The 19,728-nt window shown below is 34.1% G+C and overlaps 1 protein-coding gene across 16 annotated transcripts in view; it reads left to right on the top strand.

Moving 5' to 3' along the window:
- MYCBP2 (MYC binding protein 2) overlaps positions 1-19,728 on the top strand; it is a 269,957-nt gene that overhangs the window by 182,631 nt on the left and 67,598 nt on the right. For 11 of the 16 annotated variants that reach the window (XM_082365884.1, XM_082365890.1, XM_082365877.1 and 8 more), the window contains 7 exons: positions 1,412-1,527; positions 3,576-3,673; positions 4,675-4,791; positions 5,518-5,658; positions 14,395-14,469; positions 17,101-17,325; positions 18,183-18,315. In XM_082365884.1, coding sequence (XP_082222010.1) covers positions 1,412-1,527; positions 3,576-3,673; positions 4,675-4,791; positions 5,518-5,658; positions 14,395-14,469; positions 17,101-17,325; positions 18,183-18,315 — 905 coding nt within the window. The remainder of the gene's footprint in view (positions 1-1,411; positions 1,528-3,575; positions 3,674-4,674; positions 4,792-5,517; positions 5,659-14,394; positions 14,470-17,100; positions 17,326-18,182; positions 18,316-19,728) is intronic. The other 5 variants (XM_082365889.1, XM_082365888.1, XM_082365879.1 and 2 more) reach the window with 3 other exon arrangements.

Here is a 19,728-nt window from a genome sequence, read left to right as displayed (position 1 = left end):
GAAGAGGGATTTGCCAAGATTGGCCGGCAGACCCAACCAGGCATGTTTTTGTAAAGTTATATTAGAACCCAGCCTTGCTCATGAGCTTATGTATCGTCTGTGGCTGTTTTTACACTACAGTGACAGAGTTAAAATGTGGCAAAGACTGCTTGGCACAATAGACTAAAATACCGTTACGGAAAATGTTACTGACCCCTGGTTTCATGATTTTTATGAGGATCTAAAAGTCTGAGAAATGAGCAAGAGTTTTTTGTTTTGCTGGGTGCTGGGGTGAGGAGGAAATAATAATTTTCTTTGGGTATATTAAAATTGAGATGCCAAGATGCCTCTTAGTTATGCAAGTGGGGATATTTCCAGGGCAGCGGGAAATACCAGTTCGAAATTCAGGGGAGAAATAAATGTTTGAGTCATCTTTATACATATGGTATTTAAAACTGAGGAATGGATGACTGATCAACTAGAGAGATGACACTGAAAGAAAAAAGAAGATCTAGACCCACATCCTGGGGCATTCCGTAAGTTAAAGGGTGCTCAGAAAAGGGAGAGCCAACAAAACACTGAGAAAGAATGGCCGGTGAGGTACAAGAAAAACCAGAAAAATGTTGCAGAAGCAAAAAGAAGGTTTTTCAAGAAAGGAGGAGTTGTCGGTTGTTATCAAATGCTACTGAGAGATTGCTGAGGACGAAGAAGCAATGATTGGATTTGGGGACGTGGTGGTCATTGGTGACTGTGACATAATCAATTGCAATGAAGTGTTGGGAGCAAAAGCCTAGTGAGGATAATAAGCTTTGGAAGAGAATTGGAAATGAGGAAATGGAGAGTGATTGTAGGTAATTCTTTAGATAAGTTTTGCTGTAAATGGAAAAAAAGATATAAGACCATATTAGGGAAGGCTGTAATATCAAGGGGAGGTATTTAAGATGGAAGATTCTGAGTTTGTTTGTATAGAAATAGAAATGATCCAGTATAAGTGGGAGAAATTGACGATGAATGAGAGAGAGCAAGATAATTGCATCACAGAAGTGCTGACGGAATGAGATTCACAGCACAAATGGAGGGGCTGGCTTTGGACAAGACCCAGGACACTCCTTCCATTGTAACAGGAGGTAGAGGAAAATAGGTTTAATCTGATTGCAACTTTGAGGTTGTATCTGATTGCTTCTGTTTTTCACTGAAGAAAGTGATGAGGTCATGATCAGCTGAGAGTGAGGAAGAGTGGTGCTAGAGGTTTGAGGTGAGGAGGAAAAAGTAAATTCAATCATGGAGAGTAGGAAAACATGCTATGACAGTAGGATTGCTATTCATTGTGATAATACAATCAGAAATTTTATGTTTGCTGATACATGTTAATGATGATGTCACCTGTTTAACCAAAAGTAAATGTTGCAGTACTCATCTTATTTCCTTTCAGACCCAGTGAGAATATGCTGATTCGTGTCAATAACGATGGCACTTACTGTGCAAATTGGACTCCGGGGGCTATTGGACTCTACACCATTCATGTTACAATCGATGGCATTGAAATAGGTATTTTTTTTTTTTAAGTTGTGAGTTGCTTAGTGCAAAGAACTAGAATCAAAATCCTCTTTCTGTTCTAGTCTGCCCTTTAACATGTATCACAGACATGGACAGATTTCATAACTTTTAGGGGGGCTTCATACCCTCCTTTATAATGAGTACTCAATTCGTGCGTTCTTAAGGTCTTAAAATGTTGTACTAATTTATGGGTCGCTGTAGCCCTCATGATTCCTTCCCTGCGTTCCCTGATGTGGCTGGTCCGGTTCGATCTCCTCCACGCTGCACTGTAGCCGTGTGCATGCCTCGCCTCCCTACCCCGTGGTATGTCTGTCTTCCCTTCCTGGCTGTGAGCAGACACCCCTTTCATCTTTGGATCTCCCAGTCTGGCTCAGTGCCTGGCGCATGATGGCTGCTCGATAAATACTTGCCGAAAGGATGAATTTTTGTTTACCTACCACTAACTTTGAAAAATATATTGCTTTTCCTTTGGGCATTAATCTTTCTCTTTTATTTATTTTTAAACTATCCATATAATAGGACAACAGTAGGACAACAAAGCTCTAATAAGTGTTTATCAATATGAATTCCTTATAGCACTGTCTTTCCTAATGCTCCTCAAGCAAAAGGGTTCCTATGATCAGGCAGATTTAGAAAGCCCAATATATTGTGGTCTCTTCTTAGACATTAATACAATTCATATTATCATATTTGGGATTCAAAGAAATCTTGAAATTAAGAATCCTCTCTAAATTTGTTTAATCCTTATCATGAGACCCTTACATGTAGGGAAGAGGAGACAGGTTAGAGATAAAAGTAATACTGATTAACATTCCACCAAAATACCCTTTGGGAAACTTTTAAGTAGTTTGTTTTTACAGTGAAGATAAAGAGGTACTTTACATTGTTGTAACCATAGATGTATAGAATACACATTAATGTAAGTATAGGATCAGATATATTAGATTCATCTATACCATCCTAGAGACCTTTAGTGGCAGCCTTTGCTACACTCTTTTATTTCAGCATATCTTTAAAGCCTTTAGTTCAGCAAACTTTCGTTGGTTCTGGGCAAAACATTGTTCTAGGTAAGAGAGTTCCTGGCAAGTGTTGACAACTTACTGATGATTGCAAGATAAAACAGGCAAACAAAATCACATGAAGTAGAATATAAGTAGTGACGTGCAAGGGGTACAAATTACAGCAGTTCAAAAGTGGAGATAGTCAAGAATGGTTTCTTCTTGGCTAATAGCGGGTAAAGGAAACTGATACAAAGTAGATAAGAAAAATCCACTTATATTTGCTTTCTGGAAAGACACTGAAGAAAAAGATTCATATTTACTTAGAATCATTCATTTTCTTCCCCACCTTCTTAACTTAGCTTTCTCCAAAGGTGACCAAACTGTTAGTAGACTAGGATCTTGCTTGACTGCAGTCAAGGACAGATAATAATACATTAGAATAAGGAGGATGATAATAGCATTTAATATATATCTAAAAATTTTTATACATACCTTATATATTTTATATATATTTTAAAAATCATTTCATTCTCACAGCATCTCAGTGAGATAGGTGCTATTCTCATCCCTATTTTATAGATTAAAAAAATGAGGCACAGAGAGTCAAACAGTTGGTGGCAGATGTGGGAACAGCCAAGTCTAACATGAGAAGCCCAGCTCTTGGACACCATGCTGTGCTGCCTGTTACTCAGGAGATGATTGGTATAGATGATGAGTAGTGTTCTGATTGGTTGTTATGAGATAACGTTTGATCACACGAGGGTTTCTTTTTTATTATTTTGAATTTTTCAGTATTATTTTACATATTCTATAGCCCCTCCTCTTTTCCTTGAACCCCTGAGACACCCCTTTGGAATCTTAAGGTCATTTTTCAGATACTTCTCTCTTAGCTATTAAATATTAATCACCTTAAAAGGACAGAATTCAGATATTTGTTTTAATTGTTTAAAATAGCCTGTGAGTGTATATTAAGTTAGGTTTAAGGGTCCTCCCTCCCTTGTGTTCTCAAATGTTACAGTTCCCTTCCTTTTCTTACAGATGCTGGCCTAGAAGTAAAAGTAAAAGACCCACCAAAAGGGATGATACCGCCAGGAACTCAGCTGGTCAAACCAAAGACTGAGCCTCAACCAAATAAGGTTAGGGTAGAATGAAATCAGAACATGAATTGGTCTGAGATTTATTAATTTTCTTCATTGATGCTTCAAGGTAGCCATCAAACACCTCATATTTTACTTTATTTCAGTATTCGAATTCTAAATATTCCTAAATGAACTTGAAGAATAGTTCATGATAATTCTAATCATTTCTCAATTGTAGAACCTGTACTTTTTGGTTTCTTTGTATAATGCTATAGTAATTTATAGGCCTTGTGTACTTTCTGTTATTGAAAGTTTACAATTGGGACTTCCCTGGTGGTCCAGTGGTTAAGACTCCGCACTGCCAATGCAGGGGTTCCGGTTTCGATCCCTGGTCAGGGAACTAGATCCTGCATGCTGCAACTAAAGATCCCGTGTGCCGCAACGAAAGATCCCGCGTGCCGCAACTAAGGCTTGGCGCAGCCAAATGAATAAATAAAAGCTACCCTTTAAAAAAAAAAAAAAGGAAATAAAGTTTACAATTCACAAAATGTCTACTGAAATTAAGTGTATAAAGTTGACAAGGTTAAAGTATCCTGTGCTGGTAAAAGAAAAAATTTATTTCCTAACATCTAAAGAGTAAGCACTATAGGAATTTTAGTAAACTACTTATTAAAAAAGAAACATGGATAGTAGAATTTATATACCTTCCTGAAAGGAAAAAAATGGCTCTTTTCTCTTTTTTATCATATGTCTTCAAAGTTTAGAGAAGAAATTATAAATATATATTAATAATTTTCTATTTTTTTCAATAATTTACATTTTTATACATTTTAAAAAACAACATTTTTTTAAAATGTTGTTTTTATAAATGTTTTCTCTTGTTGTTTTTTATAAATTAACCACTGTTATTTGCACAGGGAAACCAGCTACAAATAATTTTGGAAACTTTCACAGAATTATACTTTCAAGTCTGTTTAATTTTCTCTCTTACCACTTACTTATAAGGTCTCTGTTCCGTGATTTCCCCTGTCTCACCTGTCTGTCTTTGCCTTTCTCAGGTTCGAAGATTTGTGGCCAAGGACAGTGCAGGGCTCCGTATCCGAAGCCACCCTTCCCTTCAGAGTGAGCAGATAGGCATAGTGAAGGTCAATGGAACCATCACTTTCATTGATGAGGTAATTTGTAAGGAAACACTTGGTAATAAATTTTGGACAGAAAGTATTTGCATTGTTTACACAATGTAAGTTTACTAAATTGTTTGTTAGAATGTGTTTTAAGCAGTTTGGGTAGTGTTTGGGAAATCATTTCACAGAATTTCAAAATTCTGTTCATTGAGTTTCAAACATTGCATTCATTTTTCTTTATCAATAAAAAAAGTAACTAAAATTATATTTTTAGCATAAAAGGAGTTCAGCTAACATGGTAGTCAGAACCTGTACAAGGATTCAATGAAAATGAGTACAGTTTTTCTTGAATTTTTAAAATGTGGTTTGTTTTTGAATGTGTTTATTATATTGCCTTAACTTTGGACAGTACATTTTTCTAATAATACAGTCAAGTAACTTCCAATTCTGAAAATCTAAATTGAGGGGAAGGAAGTCTGAAGTTCTTTTGGGAAACATCTGATTTTATGTTTGAAATATTTATCTTAAAGTGTGATTTTTTCGTGTGCTTTTACTCCTGAGTGACATTGTTTTTTACAATCTCACCATGTGAATTATCATATTGCTTGGCATTCCTTGCTGGTTTTTTCCTTAAAGGTTCTCTCAAAACCTAGAGAAAACTAGATGCTTAATCTCCATGTCCAGCATTATTTGCCTGCTTTGTAGCCTTTCGGACCTTGCTGCCCTCATAGGAGTTACAGGAGGGCGTGGCTTGTTTCTGTTGCTTATACTCCATAGATCCACAATGATGATGGTGTGTGGCTGAGGCTGAACGATGAGACGATAAAGAAGTATGTTCCTAACATGAATGGTTACACTGAAGCCTGGTGCCTCTCTTTTAATCAGCATCTTGGGAAGAGTCTTCTGGTCCCTGTTGACGTAAGTGAAAGGTGGTTTTAGAAAGCTTTCTAGGTATACTCTGTCCTCATTACAGGGCTTTCTTTAATTAAGGCTTCTCAGTTCTGAGGTAAACCACAACTAAATAACTTTAAGTGCTTGAATTCTGAGAGCTTCTGTGTAATAAAGAGGGAGTTTGGCAAAGCTAAGGACCTTAGTACTTACTATGGTCCATCACAAGCAGGAGGTAGTAAATTAAAACTAGGCCTGCTAAATTCCTTTCACAGAGGTAGGGAACGAGAGCGGTTACGGTTTTTTTTCCCTTTCTTATTCACAATACTGTTTGGATTGAATTCCAAACTAAAGTTTAAGAATTCAGTGTTACTGTTCATTTCAGAAATATGTATAATGTATTTTTTGTATGTTGGCATTTTGTAATTCTGTGTTGTCTAAGTTTGAATCTTTTCTCTCTTGGCATGTGATACTGCTGTGTTAAAATAAGGTGGATTTTTAGACTTGTGGTGCTGTAGTGTTCTGGTTGAAGTTAAATCTTAGTGTCTGAGAGAATTCACTGAGCCTCTTTGACAGATGCAGTAGAATACTTAGAGTGTTCAAAAGTTTGTTCTATCACTAAATATGATAGGAACCCACAGCTCTTTTTATAATTTAAACAGAAATATATGATTTTTTTCTTTTTCATCTCCATCAAATGTATTCCTTATGACACTGCTAATAAGTAGAACAGGTAAATTTTTATTTTAAAAAAACCTTAGTATTTTAAACAGTTGACTTTCTTAAAAATCAGTGTATAAAACTAGCTCTTTATATCAAGTCATTTAATATATTGTTTGTTTTTCTCCTTAATAGTTCAGAGTAATGTTCTCCAAAGGGGTGTATACAAGATGATTCTTTGGGAAAGAAAATAACAGAACTTCTATTTAAATTTATTGATTTCATTCTTTTCTCTATTCCTTTGTATATGTTTTATAATGTACAGTGGGGAGAGATATATCTATCTATATACTTTTTTACAAATAGATGGGTGATAAAGAAAGTTTGGAGAGTGTTGGTCTACTGCTTTTTTGATTTTTTGACTTTTTTCATCTGTGGCTCGAAAGTTGGCCTTAAATGGTTTGAACCCATCTCTCATTATGGTAACCAAATATTCTTCAGGATTACGAAAATGATATTTTAAGTGAGATAATTATAACAGCCATTTTGTTTATTTCATTAACAGCATATTTTTAAAATTTTGACCAATTTAGAGTTTTGTGTATTTTAAGGCCCTAATAAGGCATTATATTAGATTATATTATCTTTGCTACCTTCCCCACTTCAAAATTTTCTTCCCAATTCCTTTGTTTGCTCATTTGAGGAGATGGTTTTGGAAGAGGAAGATATTCACACAGATAGAGCAAGAGAATAAACAAAGGTAGAAAGGAAGAGCAAGAAGTGTGCTGTGTGCTGAAGTTCTGAATCCCATGGCTTTATTTTGGCCCACTGGTGTTCTGTTATTTGATGCTTTTAAACTCTAGCCAAGAGACAGTTTTTAGTAGACAGTCTTGAGGTCAGAGAGAGAGGACATAATAAAGGTAAGAGGGAACGCTAAATGGAGTGAGCCGTACAAATACTCGTTGATGGCTTTTCACTGGTATGTGAATGAGGAGATTATCACTGACTTATTTGAAAAATCTAGATGAAGAATATTGGAGATAGAAAGTAAAATGAAGTAGCTTTTGATATTTTCTAGCTTGTCTTTATGTTGAAGAATGGCATGAGTTCTCTTTTAATGTTAAGCAACTCAGAGTATCTGGTATCATTAAGAAGGCTGAGGTTTTTCTGGTTCCTTTATTTTAAGGATGGTAGTGACTTGAGATCCTTATAAATTAAAGGAAAGATGCCAGTAGAAAAGGGAGACATTAAAGATGTAGATAAGAAATCTGAAGGCTGAAAGAGGAGGAGAAAATAGAATTGAGGGCACATTGGAGAGTTGTTTCTGTGAAGGAGGAGGGGGTATGTATGGCAGTGGGTAAGTTTTTAGGGTTGAGGGAGGAAGGGAAGAGGTTGAAGGAGACCGTGATTTCCATATAGAAGGGAGAAAAGTCATCAGCTGAGATTGAAACAACTGAGTTAAGCTAGAGAGTTTAGAAATGCCATAAAGATTTGGAGTAATGTTTGAGAGAAATAGGAGCGGGATCTGACAAAAAAACTACTTGTTTGGGGATTATTGGGCCACTAAGGACCCAGTGGGACCACTGGATAGATCCATTCTGGATACCCTTCCTCTCCCATGGCCCTAACTATCCAGCATTAAAGGAGCCAGGAAAACAGATGATAGCATTGGCTGGAATTTCCTGGGCTGCTATGACAGGAAAATAGGGACAAAAGGGAATTTCAAATGCTGATGAAAGAGCAATTGAGATCACCAACTGTGGGATCCAGCCTAAGTTAGAAATGTGAAAGGACAAATGGACGGTCCAAGGGACTTGGAGGACTTAATAAAACAGAACAATATAGTGAGTGCGCTATACTTGAAGAGCTGGAAGGAGATAGGCAATTTTTGTGATAACATAGCATATTTGAATTTGATTTCATACTTAGAGCATTTTATTGAATGAAATGGCTCATTAATGTGGCCATGAGAGGGCAGCTGAAGTATGTTGGAAGTAAACGTCATTGGAACTGCCCAAGTCTAAGAACTAAAAGGCTAGGCAGTTGATTGATATCCACATCGACACGAAGACGTACCAGTGATGGCAACACTGTGACCTGCAAAGATTGAAGGAGAGTTTGTTTACCATTGGAGGAAGAGTCCCATTAGATACAATATAAAGTCATGGGACAAATGGGAATAATTAGATGTTGGATCAGGAAGAAGCCTAGAGTAGTTTTGGTATAAAAAGAGAATAGGTAGATGACATAAAGAGGGTTTATATTTTATGTGGTGACCAAAGAGGACAGAGGGGATGTGTGACAACTGGCCTAGGGCTTCAAACAGGTCTGGTATAAAGTTGCTTCAATGAGGGTGTTATATGAGGACCCACAGAGTCAGAGCCTGGCATAGGCAAGAACAGGCTAGTTTTCCAAGGTTTTGATTTTAAGGACCAGGACAGGCCTCTTATACAGTCAATAAGTTTTTAATGAGTACCTTACTCGACAGGGCAGAGCATGATAGGGCATAGAGGGGATAATGATTCCATCTCATCTCCTCAAGGAACTAATAGAGCTAAATAAACGCATCTTGCTGCTTCTTCCCTTTGCATCTCTTACTTCATTTACTACTAGAAAAATGCTTGCCACCTATTCTCCCTTTTTATACTTCAGTTCTTTTGTGAGTAAATCAACTATAAATTATGGCTAACCATTGTGAAACACTACTCAATTAAAAAAAGAAAGCTAGGAGATTTGAAATAAAATTAGAAATTATCGAGGAGTAATGCCACTAACTTAAAAAGATGCAAAAGTACCAAAAAGTTGCCTTGAGCAGCCCTTACATGAACCTCTTCAGCCTTTTCTAGTTACAACAATTTTGTATTCACATGAATGCGTGTACCCTGTTTGGAGCCTGACTCAAACAAACTGTTGGAGAGAATGGGGGTAGGGATTAGAAATTAAACACTGACTAAATATTTGATGAACTATTTTTTTTTAAAAAGATTACCATAAATAGTCATATTTAGCTTTAAAATGATTTTTGTTGCACTGTCTTGTTTATTTACTCATATGGTAGAACTATCATTTTCATTGTAGATAAGTACTTTAGCTAAATTTTGGCCTACCTAGCAGTAGTTCTATTTAAACATCATTACTTTGCTAAGAAATAATGACATCCTAACTTAGTTCAAATATGACTTTAACTGTGTTTTAGTACTTTAGTAATGCTCTAGTTTAGAGATTAAATAGCATTAGACATCCATATTATGACTATGTCTTTTTTAGAATATTTTTAAATCAAAAAAAATGTTTTTAATCAGTGGGAAGAATAGGGATAAATATGAAGAGTGCAGATCCTTTTTTGTGAGGTGCTCACGGTCTGTTAGAACTTGTTGCCCCTTTTAGAACACACTATTTAATTTTACATCTTAGAGTCTTTGTTTATGTTGTTTCATTTGTCTAAAATGCTTTTGCTTCCATTTTTTTTTCCTAACTTTTCTAGTATTTAACTAATTGGCCAGGCTCAAAAATTTCTGTCAACGTTTCTCATCCCTGTACATCCCAATAATGCTGTAGTTATCAATTCATTAATTGTTCACTCAGCATATATTTATTGAGTCCTTATTATGTACCAGATACTAAGCTGGGAAGTAAGTGTTGGGTGGAGAGGCAAAGGGGAGGGATACAAAATAAGTAAGAGTGCAGTTCTTGATCTTGGGGTACTCACTATGTAATGGGATAGACATACAATATTCAGATAATTAAGTTGCATTGTGGTAAGTTATAGAGTGACTTTACTTAGGAGGTGACATTTGAGGAAATCTTAAAGAAAAATTGCCAGGACAAAGTAAAGTAATTTCACATTAGAGAGTCAGATGTCCAAAGTTATGGAGGCATGCTATGTATGGAAACTAAAAAATAGTTGATACGGGTGAAGCAAGAATTGAGGGTAAAAAGCATATAAGTACTGGGGAAATTAGCTTTTTCTCTCCTTTCTCAGGTAGCACTTTGTCTGTAAAAGCGGAAAAGGCTTATGATGTCTTTCTCCAACTACCCATAATGTTTAGTTTGGATTTTTTTTGGCCTTTAGCCCATTTGTATTTATATACCTCTTATTTCTGTTAAGCTCCTCAAGGGTTAGGACTCATTTAGGATCCCTTCTTATATTTTTTCTTCCAGAGTGTTAAATATTACATTTTGCTCGTGGTAGGCATTCAACATTTGTTAAATACTAAATTTTAGTTCTTGGCATTTGGTAGGATCATACTGCTTAAAATAATTTCTGACCCTCTTATGCTCCATACCTTAATTGTCTCATTTAATTTTCATTGTGCCCCTTTGATGTTTAAGTTTTTATCATTCTCATTTTTCCAGTGACAGAAGAGAGCTAGTCTCCCAAGATTGTAAGTAGTAAGTAGTGGAGCTAGCTCTGGAACTCCAGTTGATGTGATTCCAAAGCCCATTTTTTTATGTTTAGTCTACCTTAATCTAGTGGAGCCATAAGGATAAATAGTTATAAAAGGATAAAGTAAATATAGCAATAAGAATCATATTACTTTGGCTAGAACTCCACAATTAAATAAATATGAATACTAACAACCTTAATGGTTGAATGAGGATGAATATCGTGATGTATGTTGAAGGTATACCTGGGGAAGGCTGATTTTAAATTAAAATTCTTAAGATTTGGAAACTACAAATGCAAGCCAATAGAATGTTTCAGATACCAGGGAAAATATGTTTAAAAAGAGAGAGAAAATCAGTTATGCACATGACGTGGGAGACATTTGACTGCCTGTAATAGAGCCTAAATTTTTTGGAAAGCAAGTCTACTTCTAAAATAGGAGATATTACTGATCTGAAACTTATAGGCCCAGTTCTTTGGATTCTTTGTCAAAAATGAGGTCTTTTCACATTGTGAATGAGCTTGAGTGGTAGAGAAAGTTTATATCAAGGAAAGTAGATGATACCTCATTAGAAGTATTCAAAGATATCTTTATAATGCCCATATTATCCAAATTCTTGCAGAAGCAACTTGAGTCTCCGAACACGCCGTGCAATTATACAAACCACTTTCTACCTACTTAGGCTGATTGGTGTTCACATATAGAAAGTAGGTTGATTTTTCTGAATTTGGGGGCTCTGAAGATTTGGGGGAGAGATGAAGGAAAAATATCATTTGGTATTCTCTCTTATAACATTACTCAGGGTAATTGGTAAAATTAGCAAATGTTTCTTGCATTTTATGTCAGTTTCATTCTTTTGGGATACCTAATGATGCCTGATAGTCACAGCTTTAATATACCCCAGATTTCTTGATTTTGTCTCGTTAATAAATTTGTGTGTATATGTATGCATAACCTGTTTTTCAGTCCTACTAAATACTAAGTAGTTACTTAATACACCATTAGTAAATATGCTGTCCTTAGATGGTTATCAAAAGCTTCATTTCATACTTTAGCTTGAAGAATGGAATTAAGGCTTAAATTCCATTTAAGCCTTAATTTAAGCCTCTATTAAAATAACACTATAATTGTTTGTATATATGCTGTGATTAATTTCCCTGAGATATTTTATCTTTTTCACTTTAAAAATGGCAATTTTTAACTCTGTGATCATCCAGCACAATGAAACAATTACTATCTTTTTTTTTTTTCTTTCTTTTTTTCTTTTGCGTGAGCATTTGGCATGTTTGGTCATGTATTTCTCCATGAAAATTATTCGCTTATTTGGTCTCTTCTATGCCTTGAAAGATTATTGTCTTAGAGTTGCAATTTGGTGCTCATCAATTTAGTTAGGTTTTTAGCATGCTTCAGTTTCTAATTTTCTTGACAGAACTTTTTTGCCTTCACAATAGTCTTTGAGAATAGAATGATTTCGATTATTGTAGATATGTGTGTATTTGTATATGTGTGTGTGTATATATATATACACAGTTCTACATACATATATAGTGGTGCTCATATTATTCTATAAAATTATACAATATGAAAGCTTATTTATATATTTTAATAGTGAGAAATTGAGACTTTGGAGAGATTAATATTTTCATGCATGTTCTAATATTTTCATGCATGTTCATATCTTTAGACTAAACTTTCCTAAATTTTCGAAAGAAAACTATGCAAGTACATTTTATTTTTAAACTCCAGCTTTCTATCTGGTGCTTTTTTGATACTTGATAAATGCAATTTTATTAGGATAACACATTTTAAAAATAATCTTATAGTAAACCAGTGTAGACTAAGAATTTTCTACAAATGCAGAACAAAAGCAAAAAAGAGTCAAATTTGAATCCACATATAATTAACATGTACAAAATTGATTTTATTGGCAATTTGTTACCATGGTTAGCAGTTACATCACTTTAAGGTATCATTGTATATGTTAACTCATGTCCTCAGACTGAGGAAACACTTGAGTTTGCACATTGAAATAAGAGAGGGAATTCCCTGGCCGTCCAGTGGTTAGGACTCCACGCTTTCACTGTCGAGGGTGCGGGTTCAGTCCCTGGTTGGGGAACTAAGATCCCACAAGTTGCATGGCGCAGCAAAAATTTTTTAAAAATAAAAATAAAAGAGAGATACAAGCTTTAAAATTGTCAGTCACCACATTGCTTCTTTATTCCTAACTCATCTGCATTGCTTTTTACAACGCTTTTCACATTGCTTTTGATGCTAGAAAAATTTATGCTAAAAAATATTAATATTGTTTTATGTCAAAAGGTTTGCACCACTATTCTCTGCAAAGGAGAAAAACCATTGAGCAAATACTCCACAAATTCTTACGTACATGGATGAACCAGTAAGGACATCTTTTCCCCCCCAAAACAGTATTTCAAAATACTTTGCAACATGTTTCCACTTCACCTAAAGAGAAAGTGCCCTGTCTGCTGTCTATTTTTAAATGTGAAGGGGGCTTTGGCTTTTTGTTTTTTTCTTTTGTTTTGCATTTATCTGTAGGCACACTAATAGAAGCTCATTTTTTTTCTGGCTTTTATATGTTTTATATTTCTATATTAGCATATATGTATGTATATGGGTCTGTATCTACATCTGTCCATACATGTACATACATGAGGAAAATACAGAACTGGAAAATATTAAATAAATTCTCGTTATCTAAAATGGCTTACAGTTGGTTGGGAATTGTGTTGTTTCTTTTGTGCTGAAGTCTTGGATAATGACAACTTTCATTAACATTTTGAATGTCCTCTTTTTTGGTATTTATATAAGCAGTAAAATTGTGTAATTACTGGTTTCTGGAAGGATTTTAATTTCAGATCAAATAAATATGTTCGATAGGATGATATGTCTATGTAAATGTATATCATTTTAATTTTTATGAAAACATTTTGTGAAAATGTTGATTTTTCTGGGACCATGTTGCTGTGAATTGGTTGTTCTGTAACAAAATATTTTTAGACTCTAGAGATCCTAAATGCTCTGTGCATTTCCTGAACTTTAAGATGGAGGAAACTAGGTCTGCCTTTTGATAAAAGTTCAGATTGTATGTTTTTTCTCTATGCTTTTCTTAACAAATTTGCTAACAGCTTTCAGTAACATTTCCAAGCGACTTTTTTCTCATTTATAGAAGAGAGCAAAATTTAAAAATGACGTAGATTTTTTTTTCTTTTTGATTTTTTTTTGTACTTTAAACAGAGATAACTAGTTCACATATACTACATGCCATTATTATTCATGATAATAGTTGCTCTATCTATACAATCTGTGTTAGTCACAGTTTCTTTATAAAACAGCAGACTGTTTTCTGCCATAAAACAAATCTGACTTGTACTGGAATAGACGCGTCATCATTTAAAGGAGTTTGAAGGTGTCCTTCTTGCACTGACTGTCTTAAGATTTAAATCAATGTCTGGCTCTTAATTGTAGTAAATGGCATGACACACTATATCCATGGAGCGCTTTTGACAAAAACTTATGTATCGGAATTTCTTTGCTGTGTGGTTTACTCAGGTGGCTTCAGTTTCCCTTTAGTGAAATAACATTCCCGTGCTGGTGCTAGAGTATAGAACATTGTTGTTACTGTGAACGCATCTTCTGCAGATGATATCCTGTTCCCTTTCTTTGTTGATATTTTTCTTTCTTAAACTTTGTTGCTCAGAATATCTTTAATGCTAGCCAAGGAGTCAGGGATTTGGACGTATTTTCATGGACTTCCAAAGCTTTTTTCCCCCAGGTGAGTTAACTGTAAGGAACAGTCATACATTATTCAGGTATTTCAGCTTGTATAACAAATTTTACATTGTATCTTTGAAGCCTTTACTTAAGATTAATTTTAAAAAATTCCTTTTTACCAAAAACGATCTATACAGAGTTCTGCAATTGAGTTTCCCCATAAACCTTTCCCCTCTATTTCTGCCAAAGACTGTATTACTAGTTTAAGTTAAACTTTTACTTGACTTCAAATTTGCTATATTTAACTTTATGACTAGCTTCTCCAACAATTATATACAGGTCTAGCTTTTTCAGAACTTACTTATTTAGGTGGGAGAGTTCCAACCCTATGGCTCTTCTGTTTTTTTCCTTGCCTTGCACAGTGGTCTTTTGAATGTTGGGGTGGGATTGCAGGGAGCAAAAATTAACATTGCAGTTCATCAATTTCATATGCTGGTGCCCAGGTCTTAAATTTCTGTATAGAATAAAACATGCATTTTAGGATTTCTTGAGAATAACAGACACAGTTCTGTGATTTTAGGTCTATCAGTTCTTTTTATACTGTTTAGTATTAAGAAAAAGGATAGACTTTGCTGTACATTTATTAATTTATATAGTTTCTTTAACTAATCAATAAAATATTAAATATTTTAGGACAGTTCTCCTATATTGCCTTTCAGTGAATAACTTGCAATTATTATAATTATTATTAGTGTTTGCCAAGACTTTTCTCTCACTGTTACCCTGAGTGGTCAAATTGGAAATATTGTTATAACTTAATTAAATGCTCGAGATGTATCATTAAAGACCAGTGAAATTGTTTTTTCACTAAATCTATGAATATTTGTTTAGCTTTTACATCATGCCATGTAATTTTTAAAAGATCATTTGTACATATGACTAATTTGACTCTTCCATCTATGAAATAGCATCATGTATTTGCTAAAATTGATCATTCACAATGACATTTTTAAATATTTACTGAAAATCTCATGAGTAAAATAGCACAATTTAAAGTTTAGACCTTACTCTCCATTTTTAGTTTGAGTGCTCTCTTTGTATTCATATAGTTGTACACATATATAAATATTTACAAATATGCATGCATGGGTATATAAAATGCATATTTTATTTTAGATTGTAAATCTAAATTTTTCAAGTACTTAAAATTCTCATTTCCATTAAATTGCCAATATATAAATAAGGAATGTTGGACAAATATGGTACAGTAATTATAGTAACTGTAAATAAATACCGTCCATAGTACGTATTTGTATAAGTAAAAATTGATGATTATTCATCACCACAATGAAATTTACAAGATATTATGTGAAGGTTAATAATGGATTTAAAATTTTTTCTGACCAATCATATATTAAAGTCACAGGTACGGAGAATTCTTGAATCCACATTTTTTAACCTTACAACTTTATTTTTAATTTTCCACTATATAATGGACATGTCTTTTGGAATGAGACTACTCATAGGGGTAGAACTATTCAGTAATATTTTATCTTGCATAATATGTTAGTGGGTTTTTTCATTTTTATCCTATTTATAACATAACTAAATATTAATTTAATTTTAACCTAATGTTTGAGTAAGTGTCCCATTATGATCTTTTACTGTATTTGAATAAAGCAATTTGTAGAGTCTATATTGCTGTATTTAAAAATGCAGTTTAAGTCTGTTTTAAAGAAGTAATAATGACAGTGGAAGAATTTCCAGTGTAGAACTTTCCTTTACATTTAATTGGGAAAAAGAGCAAAAATGGGAAGGTTATTATTTCTCTTTATTGCATTCACGTAGGAAGTAATTTCATCAGAGCATTCAGATTCAACAGGAAGTTTAGGGTATGTTCCTTTCTTTCATTTTAGAAGTGACTGTTTTGTATCCAAATGTATTATATTTATATAAAACCACATCTTTTAATGTTAATCTCTCCTCTCTACTAAAATATAATCATCTGTTTCTGTTAAAAGCATTAATATATCACTGTTTAACAATGGTCTAGCAAATCTAACAAGGCATTTTTATTTGTACTGTATTAAGAAAGTGTGAGTTGTTAAAATCTTATAAGCATTCTTATTTCATTCATAACTAGTAAATATTAACATGTAGCTATATTTCGTGCACATTTTTTCATCATTGTTATCTCTGTTTATAAATAAGTCTCCAGAATCTTCATACCTATTTTCTCTGTTTATTAATAATTATAAACAAAAGTATAAGGAAATGGAGATTTAGACTTTTTAACCCATACTGACAGGCAGTAATAATGATTCAAAATTATTCAGTTGTGGTTCATATAGTAAATTATTTTTGTTTATCCTACTGTTAAATATTTCACTAAAAGATAAAAGTAAAATCAGGTACTACTGTGTTTCTCAAATTATGGTGGACAGAAGCTAGTGGTTCAGTTCCTCTCCTGCTATCTTTTCTTCTCTTCAGCTCTATTTTAAATATTATTCAGAATTGAATAACTGAAAGATTCTTTAATAGTAGTATTAACCAACACTTGAGCTATCTTTGGATATGTGTTCTTTTTCTTAATTGATGCATTACGGACTTGCTGTAAAAGCAATTAAGAAGGATGTTGAAAGTGATAATAGATTGTATTTTGTTTACTTTTTTTTCCTATTCAAATTTTCAGGAACCTAAAACTAATACTGATGACTTTTTCAAAGACATAAACTCCTGCTGCCCACAGGAAGCAACAATGCAAGAGCAGGATATGCCGTTCTTGCGAGGAGGGCCAGGCATGTACAAGGTAGTGAAGACGGGACCTTCCGGTCACAACATCAGAAGCTGCCCTAACCTTAGAGGTATCCCAATTGGAATGTTAGTTCTGGGAAACAAAGTCAAAGCAGTGGGAGAGGTATGGATTCTTGTAGCTTCATGACTTCTAAGATATTCGTTTTTAATATAATACAACCAAAGCATCTCTTTCTTCCAAAGGTTGCCATTTCCATCCCAGGTTTTTAAATGTTAATGTTCTTTATCTTTACCTGTATTGAAAATACTAATGCAATTTTTCTGTGCTTCTTTTTTAATAATTTTATTCTCATAATTATCCTTGTGAAAACAATATTTATATAACAAAGTGATTTGTATTGTATATATAAATGTTCGGTATCTGCAAATATCTTTTCATTATTGCAAATGTGTACTGTACTGTCATGGATGAATAGCACTTTGAAATATTTACTATGAATCAGTTTGGAGATGTGTTATATTCAAAGGGTTTCATTTCTTCGTTCCCATATATGGGTGTCACTGAAGTCCTGAGCAAATAACATTACTCTTTAGTCAACTGTGGCATTTGCCTCAGCTGATGAGCTTAAAGATGTAGTGTGTCATGCTATTTCTCAGTGTCAGGGTTATCTTCAAGTTGCATTTTAGGCACTACCACCCTAAATGATAGAGAGTATGCTGTGTTAGGACATTTCAGGTGCCAAACAAAGAGCCGTGTGTTTTGGGGTAGCATTTAAAATTATCAAGGGATTATTCTGTGCCTTAAAAAAATATTGTTTTTACTGAAGTCATCAGTGAGCATTACTTTACAAGACTGTTTATTGATTTCTGTCTTACCTCAGGCTGTGGTCTTAATTTCAGAAACTAATTTGATGATAGAGATTTATTGGAATAATTACTCACTTAAACTTTTTGCTGGTTTTCAGCCTGAATGCCCTGAAAGAATCAAGCCAATCAATCATGCTTTTTGTTATGTACTAGGTAACCAATTCTGAAGGTACATGGGTGCAGCTGGATAAGAACAGCATGGTAGAGTTCTGTGAGAGTGATGAAGGAGAGGCATGGTCCTTAGCTAGAGACAGAGGCGGAAACCAGTACCTCCGACATGAAGATGGCAAGTTGGCTTAAATTTGTGATTTATTCCGATTTACCTTTGCAGTGCAGAAGTTTAAAGTGTACTGTATTTCTTTTGTTGTAAAGAGCTTTTCTGTGTGTTTATTTTTTAAGTAAAATCAAAACTAAAGGTTTAAAAATCTTGCAATTGTTAAAATTCCTATGTAAAATACATAGGTACTAAATGAATACACATAAAAGAAGAGAATTAGAAGGAAATGTGAAACATATGAATTGATCTTTGTAAACCATGCTTTTTATTTCGTTAATATGAATTTAAATGATAATTCTTCTGTGCCAGTTCGGGACTAAACCTTTTACTCTTTCTATCACTAAACGGAAGTTCAGTTTTCAAACCACTGATTGTAGTACTTCTCCCAGGCAATATCATTCTATTGAATTCTGTCTCAGGAAAGGAGCATTGAATATATGCTTAGCTTCTTCTGGGGGTTTCCTATTTTGTTATTAGAGTTTCAGCTTTAAACTTTATTTTACCGTTTTTCAACAATGATCTCCTTTAATAAAAGATTTTCCTTCTTGTCCTCTTCTCTTCATTCTCCTGGTGGCGAAATCTTGTTCAGACCATGACATCACTTAGGTGAAGCTTTAACTGATTCTCACAGAGTGAAGAGTTACCCCTCATCCTAAAGAACTGAATTCACCACTAGAACAAAACTGATATTATATTGAAGTTAATTTTTATTTCTTCGTACCCAGATTGTGAGTCCCTTGTGGACAGGCACAGGTTTTTTATCTTTGTATTCCTAGTTCTAAAGCAGTTTTCACACATACTAGTTGCTCACTAAATTTTCTAAATATACAAGTTGAGTCACAAAAGTATTAGTTAGGACATCAAAATAAGTGGATAGGCCCAACATAGACTTTTCTACCAAATCCCAGAATTTATAGGAGAGGGTCAGACAATTAAATGAATATGCTTCTTTATCCAAAAGAGTATAAAGTTATAATAACTATTATCCAAGAGGTAATATGGCCATAGTATATAAATAGATTCAAGAAAGGTTTGGAATTTGTGTGAATGACAGAGTACGTTTAGATATATTAACATGGTACATTAAACATTCTCCTCTTTTTCCCCGCAGCAAGCCTTTGAGATCGGTTATATAATCTTCATTTTACATTTCTAAGCTCATAGAATTTAAAATGACTTGCCTATGGTTATACCACTGGAAACAGGGCGGGTGAAAGACTTGAGCCAGAATCTTCATTCATGTTTCAAATGCTGTGCTCATTACACCACACTGCATCAGTAATCCACTGAACCCAATTTGAGAACCTACTTCCTCCCTTGTCTTTACAGACCAGTGTTTCTTAGTCATAGATGATGTCATCATAAAATAATGTCCTGAGATGGTAGAACTATTCTTCATTATGTTTTGAAAAGCAAAAGTCT

This window comes from Balaenoptera borealis, assembly GCF_965194805.1.
Source record: "Balaenoptera borealis genome assembly, chromosome: 18".
NCBI classification, from domain to species: domain Eukaryota; kingdom Metazoa; phylum Chordata; class Mammalia; order Artiodactyla; family Balaenopteridae; genus Balaenoptera; species Balaenoptera borealis.
This window is presented reverse-complemented; position numbering and strand designations above follow the sequence as displayed.